The sequence below is a fragment of the Chlorocebus sabaeus genome, chromosome 14 (genome assembly GCF_047675955.1).
Source record: "Chlorocebus sabaeus isolate Y175 chromosome 14, mChlSab1.0.hap1, whole genome shotgun sequence".
NCBI lineage: Eukaryota > Metazoa > Chordata > Mammalia > Primates > Cercopithecidae > Chlorocebus > Chlorocebus sabaeus.
The window spans coordinates 91,511,602-91,526,901 of NC_132917.1; the positions used below are offsets into that span (position 1 = coordinate 91,511,602).

General features: G+C 38.5%; 1 gene segment (V, D, J or C); it reads right to left on the bottom strand.

Moving 5' to 3' along the window:
* Nucleotides 1-1,477: 1,477 nt before the first annotated feature.
* Nucleotides 1,478-2,233, bottom strand: LOC103241303 (immunoglobulin kappa variable 2-40-like). The segment is given in 2 exon segments: nt 1,478-1,806; nt 2,185-2,233. Coding segments are annotated over 2 exon segments (378 nt in total).
* Between the last annotated feature and the right edge of the window lie 13,067 nt (nt 2,234-15,300).

The following is a 15,300-nucleotide window of genomic DNA, read 5'->3' on the forward strand; positions in this document are numbered from 1 at the left end:
TACCACTCAAACAAAACTGCCCTCTCTAGTATTATGGTGAAGAAAGCACTGTTGCTTTTTTAACAGAAAGCAATTCTGTTAGGTTTAAAAGTTGCATGGCAAAATGTGTATAGATATTTATCAGACCATAGCCCTCATATTAAGAAAGCATAGGCTGGGCATGGGGGCTCACACCTGTAATTCCAGCACTTTGGGAGGCTGAGGCAGGTGGATCTCGAGGTCAAGAGATTGAGACCATCCTGGAAAACATGGTGCAATCCCATCTCTGCTAAAAGTACAAAAATTAGCTGGGTGTGGTGACGCATGCCTGCAGTCCCAGCTACTCAGGAGACTGAGGTAGGAGAATTGCTTGAACCCAGGAGGCAGAGGTTGCAGTGAGCCAAGGTCGTGCCATGCATTCCAGCCTGGTGACAGAAAGAGACTCCGTCTCAAAGAAAAAAAAAAAAAAAGAAAAAAGAAAAAAAAAAAGAAAAAGAAAGCATGTAAATTTACAGCACTATTGTTAATGGAATCTATTAAGAGCTTAATTTTTCTATGCATTTACAACTAAAATAGAGGATTCAGATTTATTTTTTAGAAAAAGTGTCATATAAAACAACACATTTATTCAGTCTTTGAATCATTTTCTTATGAAAACATAGTACTAAGTATTTCCTCTCAAAAACACTATGTCAGTAAAATATTTTTTAAATTCTAAAAATTTGAGGAGGAAATAAAAATCTTACATAATTCTGCATCGTTCCTGTGGTACATTACAGAGACTTTACGTTTTCTTTCTGAGTTATTTTGTTTATTTTCAAAGTCCACTATTGGATTGCAGGAACTCCATTTTCAGTCAGCAAAAGGTAACTGAGGAAAATCAATCTATTTTGGTATTAGGATTTATATCTGCTGTGGATTTTCAAAATCTACAAGTAGTAAAAAAAAAAGCAAACATTTTAACTAATTATTCTTAGCCGTACTCCTGTGAGGACAGCTGGTGCAGAATGCTTTCTCCACCATAATATTAGAGAGGCCAGGTTCATGTGAGTGGTAAAGGAGAGAGAATGCTTGGAAAGTGGGAAGATAGCAATTTCTCAATATGACCTAGTGTTATCATGCATAAAACTATCTCCAAACCAGTCATTTGTAACATGTATTTCACTTGTGTTACCACTAACCTGCATCCATGATCTAATTTTTCTGCAAAATAAATGGACTGGACAAATGTGGGCAAGACAGGGAGGGTGAGGATGAGCTTTCATTCACTCTCCCTTCATCGGAGCTGGTTGCTCCCAGAGCACATGACCACATGGGCCTTAACATATGGGACTAAAACACAACTGAGGCTCTCATGGGCCAGAGTCCTCAGCAGCAAACTCTACCCTGTATTCTCCAACAGCCTCCTCTTCTGCAGTCTCAGAGACCCTGCTGACCTGCTCCCCAGACAAGTAGTGCATGTGAGCAGCTGGGACACCCCAGCAGGGAGGTTCCTGTTCTAGGATGTAGCACTGTGGGAGGAAACTATACTTTGCATACAGTAATACACCCCAACATCCTCAACCTCCACCCGACTGATTTTTAGGGTTAAATCAGTGCCTGACCCACTGGCACTGAACCTGTCAGGGACTCCAGAGGCCCTGTTGGAAACCTCATAGAACAGGAGCTGTGGAGACTGGCCTGGCTTCTGCAGGTACCAATCCAAACAGGTATACTCGTCACTATCCAAGAGGCTCTGACTAGATCTGTAGGAGATGGAGGCCGGCTCTCCAGGGATGACGGGCAGGGAGAGTGGAGTCTGGGTCATCACAATATCCTCACTATATCCTGAAATAATAACAGAGGTGTGCAAGATTATATAGACACATTATGAGCAGCTTTCATTATTTGCCTTAAGATATCCGTTTACAGTTACATATATTTTCAAGTTTTGATTTATATCATAAGAAGTAGACTTTCTAAAATGAACCCATTATTTACTAGCCAGCAGGAAACTCTTTAGTTTCAAGATCTTAACCAGAGCACTGATCATTGTTCCTAGAAGGTGATTCATGCTTATTTCTGAGACAAAAATATGAATTCTCTTTCCTCGAGCATAGACCATGTGCTTGTAACACATGGTTGAAATAAATACAGGAAGCTGTGAAGCCCCCAGATTTCACCCTCCCACCCCATTTTTCCACCTTATTTTATTCCTCTCCTTACCAGGGACCCAGAGCATTAGCAGCTGTGGGAGCTGAACAGGGAGCCTCATTGTAAGAAGGTGACCTGAGGAGTCCTGATCAGTCAAGGCAAAGTTAGGGCTGAGCTTTTATCTCAGACTCAAAAGGGAAGGTCCTCCCTTAGGGACAATATGCAAATCAACTGGTGGGTGCAGTGGTGTGGCAAAGGTTGATGGGGTAGGGGGAATGTCTCTTCTGTGAACAATGTGACATAAAATGTTTGTTGGAGCAAAACAAAGAGAGTTCAAGTCAAGTTTGCATGTGGTCAAGGGAAGAAGGCTCTGACTGTGCAAGTTGGGACCCTGGGCAGGGACACATTGTGCAGAGCATGCCACGCTGAGAAAGCACGAGGACCCTGACAATGTGGAAATGTGTTTCTAGGATGCATCTCTGGGAGGTGAATGCTATCTTGCATGACTCCTTCCAGTCAATCTAGAGAAGAAAACAGCCCCATTCCCACAAGCACAGACGGGCAGAGGGCCTGCAAATGGAAAGTGCTCCTGAGCCACTTCAAGTGTTGCCTGGTGTCTGCTGTTTCCAGGATAACTGGTCAACATTGTCCAATACACGTGTTAGAATCTCCCCTTCCCTGGCACCTGATGACTGAGCCCCATAAGAGCACTCTGTCCAAGGGCCTCACAGGGAGAATGATGTGGGTCTCTACATTTAGAGCCAAGAACCCAGTGTAAGTAAGAGGAAAATGGGCAGGAGTGTTATGCCTCAGGCAGTGAATATAAAATTCCTGGTGATCAACTGTTCAATCTGGGATAGTCCCATCGTGATCATCTCACATATATAAGATTAACCAGCAGGCCCTCATAGGGAAGAATTTCCTAGGTTAATGATATGGACCAAATAAGAGAAATAACACTGCATGATGTTTTTCAGAGTGGTGTTTAGGAAAACTCTCCTCACACAGTCTCCCTGGTCATGTGGGATCAGGTCCTATCAGGGCTTCCAGGTTCTTGCCAACCCTGAGTGAGACCTGAGTCACCCCCAGTCTGGATGTGCCGTAGCCACAGCTGTGAGTCCACAGTTCGGAAGGAAATTGTCTATACGAGAAGAGCAAGGACTGCATCTACAGTTTTATGTCTCAGGGTAACCTGTACCTGAAACTGACATTTTCATGGTTTCATGTAAAGATGCGCACAGCTCAGGGATATGAGTCTGCCCCACAGCTGATCATTACAAAGGGGATCAATGTCATGTTTCTTCATTTGTTAGTGATGTGCTTAATATTTAATTGAACATCTCCTAAATAATGGTGCCAATACCAAACACCATCACAAGGACAGTCACATTTCTGGAAAAAAAAATAAATCCTGGAACAATTGAAAGACTAATTTTTATTGCTATGTAATCTTGGGTGATTTAACAGAAATTCATATTTAATTGTCCAAGAACATAAATAAATGAAATTCTGAGTATAATTCCAGATGAAATTTGGTTTAAAATATCTTCTGGGAAATCTGCTAAAATAATGCTTTTTCCAAGATTGGAAAAGATAATTGAATAACGATGACATTGACTTTTAAATATTGAATGCCATTGCAGTAATTTGTGCCAAGGCAATCAAATTGTACTTAAGAAGTTGGTTTATAATAAAGGATCATATTTTACGATTTCAAATTTATTTACTCTTTTCCTCATTAAATTTGGTAACTTTTGTGTACTTGACATTTTCTTTTCTTATGTTATTAACCAATTCTAATCTGCTTCTTAGTCTTGAAAGAATGAGACTCCTAATTAATCATAATAGTGAAAAAAAGAAACGTCAGAGGCTGCAGGAAAAGAAAAAGAAAACACAAAACATAATCAGCCTAACTAAAATAGAATGAGATGGTGCATCTTATTGCAAGTTTTAAATAATTATTCTGACAGGGTGTTAAATGAAGAATCAGTTCTATCCATTATTCAATATGGAAACTTGAATTGCAAAAAAGTGAGTAACAGTGAAAAAAATGTTCAGGTTTTCTTATACTAAAAGTCAATTCTTAAAAATGTTATTTTTGCAAAGTATTCTTTAAGATACTTGAATTTAAGATAGTCTTGCTCTTTCCTATGAAACTTAATAATAAATCGTTAAGAAGGCTACCACTGTGATTTAAAAAAAATCTCACGAACTTACATTGCCTTACATACCATAAAATGTCAAATCTTGTAAAGATCTTTTATAGTCAGAAAGGGGCTTTGAAATTACCCTATATTACCTATATACTTAAAGAATAATATTACTAATTCTGATTAGAAACCCCCCTCTTTTATCTGTTGACACCTTACCCCAAGGCTTCGACAACAGCAGACAAAGCTGGTCACTCCACAGTGGACAAAGATCAGAAGGTTCTGAAAGACCTCCCATTCAGAACTAGGTGTGCATCAGGCCTCTGAGTGTCTCTAACACGAACCATGGTCCCCTGAATGAGGGAGAACTTATGCAGGTGAGGTTTATTATGGCTGTGTCTCCTGTTCCTGATGCGGTTTGTTTGGGATCCATAGAATTGGGAGCAACTGCATTATTCATAAGGCTTGGGAAGAGAGACTTAGAAGTGGAATTGTTTGTGTTCATGACCCTGGAGTCAGTGTTTGGGGTGGACACTGTGATCTGATTTGTAGGGGATTGGAAGGACTTGCGGCCTGAGCAAGGAAAAGAGATGGCCACATAGGGGCAGTCTCACACATGACTTTATTGAGTGAGGCTTTCACAGCTTTGCAGAGACAAGACCCTCCCAGCAGGAATCTGTGCAGAGAATAAGATGCCAGGGTTGCTTCTCAAAACGGATGGGTCACTGGACAAGGGGCTGTGTGTCTGGCGGACGCCGCACAGCAACACAGTGGGAAGTTTCTGGTTTAAAGTTCTCATAACTGGAGTTTATCTTATTGCTAACAGATGTGGTTGAAATTTTCTGGACATGCAAAGTAATTATTTTCTAAAAGCCTAAAAATATTCTTCTTTTGGCTGTTTTAAAAATAATTACATTGTAAAATTTGAGTTTGGAGCAGGCCATTGAGAAATAAATGCAGTTTTGAAATAAGCAATATAGGGGTCAGAACACACAGACCATGTTTGGCTCATTTATATATCACTGTTTCCAATTCTGTAGACTTTGTTCTACAGACTGTGGTAGTCCAAATTCTCCAGACCAACACTACCATGGAAGAGGCCGAGAAACACAGAGGCCTGTGTTACCTGGGGCAAAATGAAGGTTCTTTTTGATTAAAGGGGAGTTTCTCTTTGGTTGAGAATTAAGACCAAGCCACCCACGAGTGTCCCTCTGTGAAGCTGCAGGTCCTGTGACTGGATTCCTGGCTGCAAGGAACCTGGGGTAGAAGCTGTCTGCATTCTCTCACTAACTGTAAATTCTCACTCAATGGAGCATCGATTCACAGATAAATACTCTGGATCACAGAGAGCTCAGGGAATGAAGGCTCCATGAATGTGTATCTTCTGCTTCTGAGAAGCCATCTCTCCAACACTGGAAGAAACAGGGTTGTTTGTGTGTTTCACCTTCAGACCCCGTTCTAGACCTGTCTAAGCTGAACATGTTTCCAAATGTTTGAGGTATTGTTCTTCACTTTTTCTTGGAAAAGATATTTAGAAATTTTATAAAACTATACACACAGCTGTGGGATTAAGTGGTGAGCTTTTCCTCTGTGCTTGTTAATCTTTCTGCAGAGCCCACCTCACCTACAAACAAACTGCACAAAGGGAAGCAATGATTCTGCTTCCTTCCTGAGCGTTCTGTGTCTTAAAAGTTCCCTCTCAATTTTCACTTTTGCATAAAAGGTCTTCTGGTCTCAAAAGTAGGTCTTCACAAAACCTTAGCTTGCTTAGGAGGTTAGTAATTTTTTCCACTATTTGAATGTGATATTGACCTTGTTAACTATACAATAAACCCTGGCCTATTTGAAAGATGGGAAGTGGTAAACCCAAAAACTTTCCTGAGAATTAATTGGTGAGTTTATCCTTTAAACTGTAGTGGAAGCTGCAGTTGATATGACAATTTGTGTGAGAAAAAGTAAAGTAACTTTTTTCTCTTAACTTAGATAATTTACCTATAGAAAAAAAGGAAATAGAGTTTGAGAGTTCTCACACTCATAGCTTTTTCTTTCATATTAAATAATTCTAAGAATCCATAAAATACTCATATTAATTATAATTAAAGAAACTTTAAGGCTCTCAGGAAAAAAATCAGGGATCAAATTAACTCACTTAAACTGATTCCTAAAATAACTGAAATTGTCTTTTAGCTTCTTCCTTTCATCTCCTGCTAGCAAAAATCGAAACTTCAGAACAGGAAACAGGTAAGAGCTGAATAAATTATTTAGTTCTCATTCCTTGTCTTAAAATAATAGTTAATAATAATAACAACACAATCTCTGCATTGACAACTGGAAAGAGTGACTCCCTGCCCTACTGGAAGCAGCAGCTTCACCTCACGGTACTGAACTTCATTGTTACTTGTTCTCTCTAGAGCAGTAGCTAAGAATCACCCAAGTGTAAATGAAGTGTAAATGCTCCATGAACAACCAACTGACCTTGCTTTTCAATACTTCTAGAAGTTGGCTCTTATAAAATGCCTCCAAGGAGGAAGAGAATGAAAAATCATTAATAAAATAAAATTTAGAAAGATAAATTCTGACCTCCCAGGAGCAGTCAGGAACGAAACTACTAAGTTTAACAAAGGACTAGAGGCATCATCTCTTGCTAGACACTTACTTGGCTCCGTGTTACTCATATTTAATATTCTTACCTTAGTAAATTTGAAACATCCTCAACCTGCAAAATGGTTTATTTTGTATTTTAGAATCCTAGCAGCCATAAAAAGAAATTAAAACCGAATATGAGAATGTGTATTAATCTGTTACCCCGGGAAAACAGATTATACAAAAATTAACAATATAAGGCAAAATAAAAGAGAAAATTCTATTCATTCTGTGGAAAATCAAAGCAAATATCTAGTTCTACATAACAATTGTGAGTGTGTCATTAAGAAAGACAAGTATCTTTGGTTTCTGGGTTGATGCTAACATATCCAATTTCAGCAAGTCTGTCTAGGGTTCAAACTAAACTCATAGTACTCTCATAACAGTTTATTTTACTCAGAAAATGTAGAGAAAAAATAAAAATAATGAGAAACATATTATGACATTTGTCCTCATGTTAACATTTGCAGAGAGATACAGAGAGAGGCACAATTTGCGCAACACTATTCATAGAATTAAAATATTTAATTTGCTAGGCAAATCTAGAAAAGGCCTTTTAACTAGAACTTGGAAAAAGATAATCATATATATGGAGAGTTTGACTTGTGTGCCCTAGTGAGTGGCTGACAGAAAGACCAGATGAAAGTTGGTGCAACAGAATCAAGGACATCACAATGTCAAATTTTAGACCCTCCCCATTAGAGAGCAAGTCCAGATACTGCACCAAGACCAGGAAAATAATCAGAAATTGACTTGGGGACTCTTTGTGGCTGCCTATTCATATGGTGACTGTGGTTGGGAGGCTGATTTACCACAGCTGGTATTGCCCTGCACCTTGTAGCTGGGCATTCATCTGTACAGCTGTCGTAGAACAACACTAAATGTGTGCCCATTAATAATTAATAAGGCCACTGTAATGCGTGCTACATCAACATGGAGAGAATCAGAGTTCAGAATGACAGCAATAACTCTTCTATTCCAGTGTGTTTAATGAGTGTGTTTGTCTTTAAAAGAAGGAAGCCCCTAGTGGGCCTTTTTTGGTTTCTGGAGGCTACATATTCTACCCCTTGGAATACAGGTTTGGCTCACCAGATGACATGAAAGTCTGAAGCCTTGAGTGGGGCCCAGGGTAGACAAGTGCTCTGCAGCAGGTGCACATTGCAGTGCAAACAACCCTTCTTCTTGGGCCATTGTAAGTACAGACAACTTGGACAACGCTATCAACCATCTGGACAAGATTAGTGCTTAAAAAACACTCCACCAAACCACAGCAAATTATTTTCAAAACATTTGCTAAGATACATAATATTTTGAGCGACAAGATATTTCAGTGAAATGAAACCGACATAAATGATACAAAATAAATTCTCGATAACCAAAAGAATTGTATTAGAAATCGGCAACAGAGAGTGATTTGGAGGGAGTTGGTGCACCAAGAGGAGGGATGAAAATTTTACTCCTGGGTACAATGTACATGCTTCAGGTGGCGGATAACTAAAAGCCTAGACTTCACTACTATACAACTCACCAGTAGAACCTGAAACTTCATGTTCCCCTGAAACTGCTGAAATACAAAAATCAGTTTTAAAAAGACATTTATCAAAAAAATCCATATAATTTAAAACTAAGTAAAATACTACTAAATATAATTTGAAACAAAGAAAAAATAAAAATGAAAATTAAAAAGTATTTTGAACTGAAAGTATACATGGCATATCCACATTTGTGGAATGCAAAAAAGCAGTAAATTTCTAACAATATTCATGCACTTTAGTAAGAAAGTTTTAAAATCAATCACCTGATCTCCAACCCTGATAAACTAGTTAAAAAAAAAAGGGCAAATTACACTCAAAAGAAAGGTTATTTATTCTTAGAAATGTGAGAATGTGGTAAGCACACATCATGTATTCCACCATTAGAATCATATCGGTCTCAAAATAAAAAGATCTGCCGTAGCTTCACAAGAGGAATGTTTTAGAGTGGATGGTCAGAGTGAGTAACTACTCACAGAGAGCTGGGAGAGGGAAAGTTAGAATAAGATTCTCATATGATATTATTATGAGCTGCACATACATGAGACTCTTGTGAGCTCTGATTTGCTCACAAACCAAAAGTCATGCAGTGAAGGCTGATTTCTAACCCCCTGATGCTTGGTCAGGAGGATGGTTGGTCAGCATGATGGGCACTTATGGCATCACTTAGCAAAATCAGGAAGAAGTGCCCTGAAGGTCATCAGAGGCAGCAGGTAAGGACAGGACACACTAGGATCTCCTCCCAGTGACGTGACTGAGCATCCCTGCAGCCGTGAGGACAGCAGGAAACTTTAGTGGCTGTTCCAGGGACGATGTGGCAGCCAACCCTGGAGAGTCTGTGTGACTTGAGCGCCCCAAATAGTTAGGAAGGAAAAGGCTCTGGAAGGTGCCCTAGAGAGCCCCAGCCCCTGTTCACACAAAAGAGGAGCATGTACCCATGACAGAGGCCTCATGTCCTCTTCCTCAAAGAATCTCCAGCCAACTGCCTGAATTCACCTGATTCCACCTGCTGTGGAAATAGCCCCTGGCACCGCAGCCTCTCCTGCCACACTGAAAGGCTGAGCTTCCTTGGGAGCTTTGTGTTTGGGGCCATCATACTGCGCAGGGTCACAGTGAGCGTCCTGCTCACAGGAGGATGTGCAGCATCTCCAGGGCTCCAAAGTAGTGTTTGTGATGGTGAAATCTCTAGAATTTTGGTTAGATGTGAGTCCCCGCTTGTGAATACCTTCTACAGACATGTCTTACTTTGTTTTGCAAACTATTTTCTAAGAACTATCTTTTCTTCGTTTTTGTACTTTCTGGTTAAAAATGTAATTTTAATTGTGCTACCTTTAGTCTCCACACTGGTGATTGTGGGAGTGAAATCAACAGATTTCGGGTTGGATGTGTGTTCTCACTCATGAATGGAAAAGTACTCTAAAGACTGGTTATTCTTTGTATGTGTGAAAAATTACTTACTATATTCCATGCTTTCTTTTATTGACACTTCTGCTTGGAAACACAATTTTAAACTCACTCACCATGGGATCTATCATCTTAGAATAGACAATAATTTCTGACGTGTTTCATTTTTTATCAGAAAAAATATACTTTACCTTTTTGATACAAACACTACTTTAATTATATCACCTCATGAAAGTAACTGATATGCCCATGAATAATTCATAAATATTTTTGGAGCATTATTTTAAGTGAATATATGCAAATCACACATTTTTCTATACCATTACTGCTAGAATACGGAAATCAGATTTATTTTTAGGTAATGACCACATTGTGTAAAAATAATACGTTTACTTATTTCAAAACATTTTATTGTTTTTTATGACAATTTAATATCAAAATTGTCATTTATAAAAACTTACAGGTTAACAACTTGCTTGGCCTTCTGCTCAGCATGTCACTGGTTGTGACATCTCCCAGACCCAACCAGTGGTCTCTGCTAGACCTCCTCTAGGGGCAGAATGAGTTTCAGAAGTTCTGCTTGGCTGCTGTGATTTGACTCGGACTGAGTGACACGACTTCAGGTCTCCTTGCAGAGGGACTTGAATAAACCTTTGGTGATTTTACAGACCTAAAGCCCTACTCACGACATTACTTTCCTGTGAGATTCCCAGTGTCACAGGTTCCACCCAGGAAGCCAGGCAGCAATGCATTCAACTCTCTGGTTCTTCACAAGTAACATATTTGGCCCCTTTTTGGATCCACATCATCTACTGCCATGGCCACCACCAGCCACACCCCACCCACCATAATCAAGGGCAGTTTAATTGAACAGTAGCTGACCTTTTCTGTGTTCTCTTCATGCTCCCATTCCTGCAGACTGCCCAATCTCAAATTCTGAACTTTGGAAAATAAAAAAGTTTACAGAAATACAGGATGCTGTATTTCCTCAGTGATCCATGGAAAATACTACATCTTTAGTATACTGCGTCTTCCAGTATATGCAATTTTTTTTTTTTTTTTACTTAAGATTGTGTATGACAGCAAAAATTTGCAAACAAACTAGTCATCAATAAAGGAAGAAATAAATTATACGATAAGTTGTAATAAGATCATATCACAGTTAAAAAAGGTACACTGTTGTGTCATATATCACTATGTAACTGTTCTTACATGTGTTGGATAGTTCTTAAAGCATAATGTAGAGTCATACAAGCAAATTGCACAACAATATTGTTATATTCTATAATATAAAAACACGTGCAGTATATTAACATATTTTAAATTATATCTATGAAATGGAAAACTATACACCAAAATGGATAAATGGAATAAAAGGCTATACACCTATGTTATACTTACTTTTGGAGTGTGGGAAGAGACAATGGTCTGGGGAGAAGATAGAATAATGATTAAAGTCTTTATTAGCAAGATCTGTAATATTGTTTCTTTTCTCACAGTATCTACACTCAGCCTTTTTGAATTTTGTGGGGAATAACTACGGAAAGTTCCTACTTATTTCATTTAATAATTCATCAACTGAAGAGGCATTATTTTTTAAACAGACTTTGTGATTGTACCTACTTATGGGGTATAATTTGAGGTGTTGATGTATGCATATGTTATATGATGATCAAATCAGGGCAGTTAGCGTATCTATCATTTCACGCATTTATCATTCCTTTGTGGTGAGGATATTCCAAAACCTCTCTTCTAGCTATTTTGCAATACCTGAATGTTAATCAGTCACCCTACTGTTTCATAGAACACCAGAACTTATTCCTCCTACCCTGATTGTAACTTTGTAACTGTTGATGAACCTCCTTTCTTCCTCTCCAAAATGTCTGTTCATCACTGTTCTATTCTCTACTTTTATAAGATTAACTATTTTTTTATATTCCACATATAGGTGAGATTGTGTGGTATTTTTCTGCATCTGATTTATTTTACTTCATGTAAAGTCCTATAGGCTCACCCATGTTACAAATGACAAGATTTCGCTCATTTTTATGAAACAATAGTATTCGATTGTGTATATATGCCAAAAGTTCTTTCTTCATTCATCCATTGTTACACACTTAGTTTGATTCCGCATCTTGGCTATTTCGAATAATGCTGCAAGAAACATGGGAGTGCGGGTATTTCTCTGACATATCGATTTCATTTCTGTTAGATATATCCCCAGTAGTGGGGTTGCTGAATCAGATACTAGTTTTATTTTTAACTTTTAAAAAAATTATTATACTTTAAGTTCTAGAGTACATGTGCACAACGTGCAGGTTTGTTATGTATGTATACATGTCCCATGTTGGTTTGCTGTACCCATTAACTCATCATTTACATTAGGTATTTCTCCTAATGCTATCCTTTCCCCATCCCCCCACCCCATGACAGGCCCCAGTGTGTGAGTTTCCCCACCCTTTGTCCAAGTGTTCTCATTGTTCAATTCCCGCCTATGAATGAGTGAGAACATGCAGTGTTTGGTTTTCTGTGCTTGCAATAGTTGGCTCAGAATGTTGGTTTCCAGCTTCATCCATGTCCCTATAAAGGACATGAACTCATCCTTTTTTATGGCTGCATAGTATTCCATGGTGTATGTTTGCCACATTTTCTTAATCCATTCTATCATTGATGGACATTTGGATTGGTTCCAAGTCTTTGCTATTATGAATAGTGCTGCAGTAAACATACGTGTACATGTGTCTGTATAGCAGTGTGATTTGTTATCCTTTGGATATATATCCAGTAATGGGATCACTGGGTCAAATGGTATTTTTAGTTCTAGATCCTTGAGGAATTACCACATTGTCTTCCACAATAGTTGAACTAGCTTACACTCCCACCAATAGTGTAAAAACATTCGCGTTTTTTCACATCCTCTCCAGCACCTGTTGTTTCCTGAGTTTTTAATGATCACCATTCTAACTGGTGTGAGATAGTGTCTCATTGTGGTTTCGATTTGCATTTCTCTGATGACCAGTGATAATGAGCATTTTTTCATGTGTCTGTTGGCTGTACGAATGTCTTCTTTTGAGAAATGTCTGTTCGTATCATTCACCCACTTTTTGACGGAGCTGTTTGATTTTTTCTTGTAAATTTGTTTGAGTTCTTTGTAGATTCTGGATATCAGCCCTTTGTCACATGGGTAGATTGCAAACATTTTCTCCCATTCTGTAGGTTGCCTGTTCACTCTGATGGTAGTTTCTTTTGCTGTGCAGAAGTTCTTTAGTTTAGTTAGATCCCATTTGTCTATTTTGGCTTTTGTTGCCATTACTTTTGGTGTTTTAGTCATGAAGTGCTTGCCCATGCCTATGTCCTGAATGGTATTGCCTAGGTTTTCTTCTGGGTTTTTACGGTTTTAGGTCTAACATTTATGTCTCTAATACATCTTGAATTAATTTTTGTATACGGTGTAAGGTAGGGATTCATTTTCAGCTTTCTACATATGGCTAGCCAGTTTTCCCAGCATCATTTATTAAACAGGGAATCCTTTCCCCATTTCTTATTTTTGTCAGGTTTGTCCAAGATCAGATGGTTGTAGATGTGTGGTGTTATTTCTGAGGCCTCTGTTCTATTCCATTGGTCTGTATCTCTGTTTTGATACCAGTATCGTGCTGTTTTGGTTACTGTAGCCTTGTAGTATATTTTGAAGCCAGGTAGCGTGATGCCTCCAGCTTTGTTCTTTTTGCTTGAGATTGATTTGGCAATGCAGGCCCCTTTTTGTTTGCATATGAATTTTAAAGTAGTTTTTTCCAGTTCTTTGAAGAAAGTCATTGGTAGCTTGACAGGGATGGCATTGAATTTATAAATTACATTGGGCAGTGTGGCCATTTTCATGGTATTGATTCTTCTTATCCATGAGCATGGAATGTTGTTCCATTTGTTTGTGTCCTCTTTTATTTCGTTGAGTAGTGGTTTGTAGTTCTCCTTGAAGAGGTCCTTTACATCCCTTGCAGGTTGGATTCCTAGGTATTTTATTCTCTTTGTAGCAATTGTGAATGGCTGTTCACTCATGATTTGGCTCTCTGCTTGTCTGTTATTGGTGTATAGGAATGTTTATGATTTTTGCACATTGATTTTGTATCCTGAGACTTTGCTGAATTTGCTTATCAGCTTAAGGAGATTTGGGGCTGAGATGATGAGGTTTTCTAAATATATAATCATGTCATCTGCAAACAGGGACAATTTGGCTTCCTCTTTTCCTAATTGAATACCCTTTATTTCTTTCTCCTGCCTAATTGCCCTGACCAGCACTTCCAACACTATGTTGAATAGGAGTGGTGAGAGAGGGCATCCCTGTCTTGTGCCAGTTTTCAAAGGAAATACTTCCAGTTTTTGCCCATGCAGTATGGTATTGGCTGTGGGTTTGTCATAAAGAGCTCTTATTATTTTGTGATACGTTCCATCAATACCGAATTTATTGAGAGTTTTTCGCATGAAGGGCTGTTGAATTTTGTCGAAGGCCTTTTCTGCATCTGTTGAGATCATCATGTGGTTTTTGTCTTTGGTTCTGCTTATGTGATGGATTACATTTATTGATTTGCCTATGTCAAAACAGCCTTGCATCCCAGAGATGAAGTTGACTTGATCATGGTGTATAAGCTTTTTGATGTGCTGCTGGATTCAGTTTGCCAGTATTTTATTGAGGATTTTTGCATTGATGTTCATCAAGGATATTGGTCTAATATTCTCTTTTTTTGTTATGTCCCTACCAGGCTTTGGTATCAGAATAATCCTGGCCTCATAAAATGGATGAGGGAGGATTCCCTCTTTTTCTATTGATTGGAATAGTTTCAGAAGGAATGGTACCAGCTCCTCTTTGTACCTCTGGTAGAATTTGGCTGTAAATCCGTCTGATCTTGGACTTTTTTTGGTTGATAGACTATTAATTATTGCCTCAATTTCAGAACCTGATATTGGTCTAATCAGAGATTCAACTTCTTCCTGGTTTAGTCTTGGGAGAGTGTATGTGGCCAGGAATTTATCCATTTCTTCTAAATTTTCTAGTTTATTTGCACAGAGGTATTTATAGTATTCTCTGATGGTAGTTTGTATTTCTGTGAGATCAGTGGTGATATCCCCTTTATCATTTTTTATTGAGTCTATTTGATTCTTCTCTCTTTTCTTCTTTATTAGTCTTGCTAGCGGTCTATCAATTTTGTTGATTGTTTCTAAAAAACAGCTCCTGGATTCATTGATTTTGGAAGAGTTTTTTGTGTCTCTATCTCCTTCAGCTCTGCTCTGATTTTAGTTATTTCTTGCCTTCTGCTAGCTTTTGAATTTGTTTGCTCTTGCTTCTCTAGTTCTTCTAATTGTGATGCTAGGGTGTCAATTTTAGATCTTTGCTGCTTTCTCTTGTGGGCATTTAGTGCTATAAATTTCCCTCTACACACTGGTTTAAGTGTGTCCCAGAGATCTGG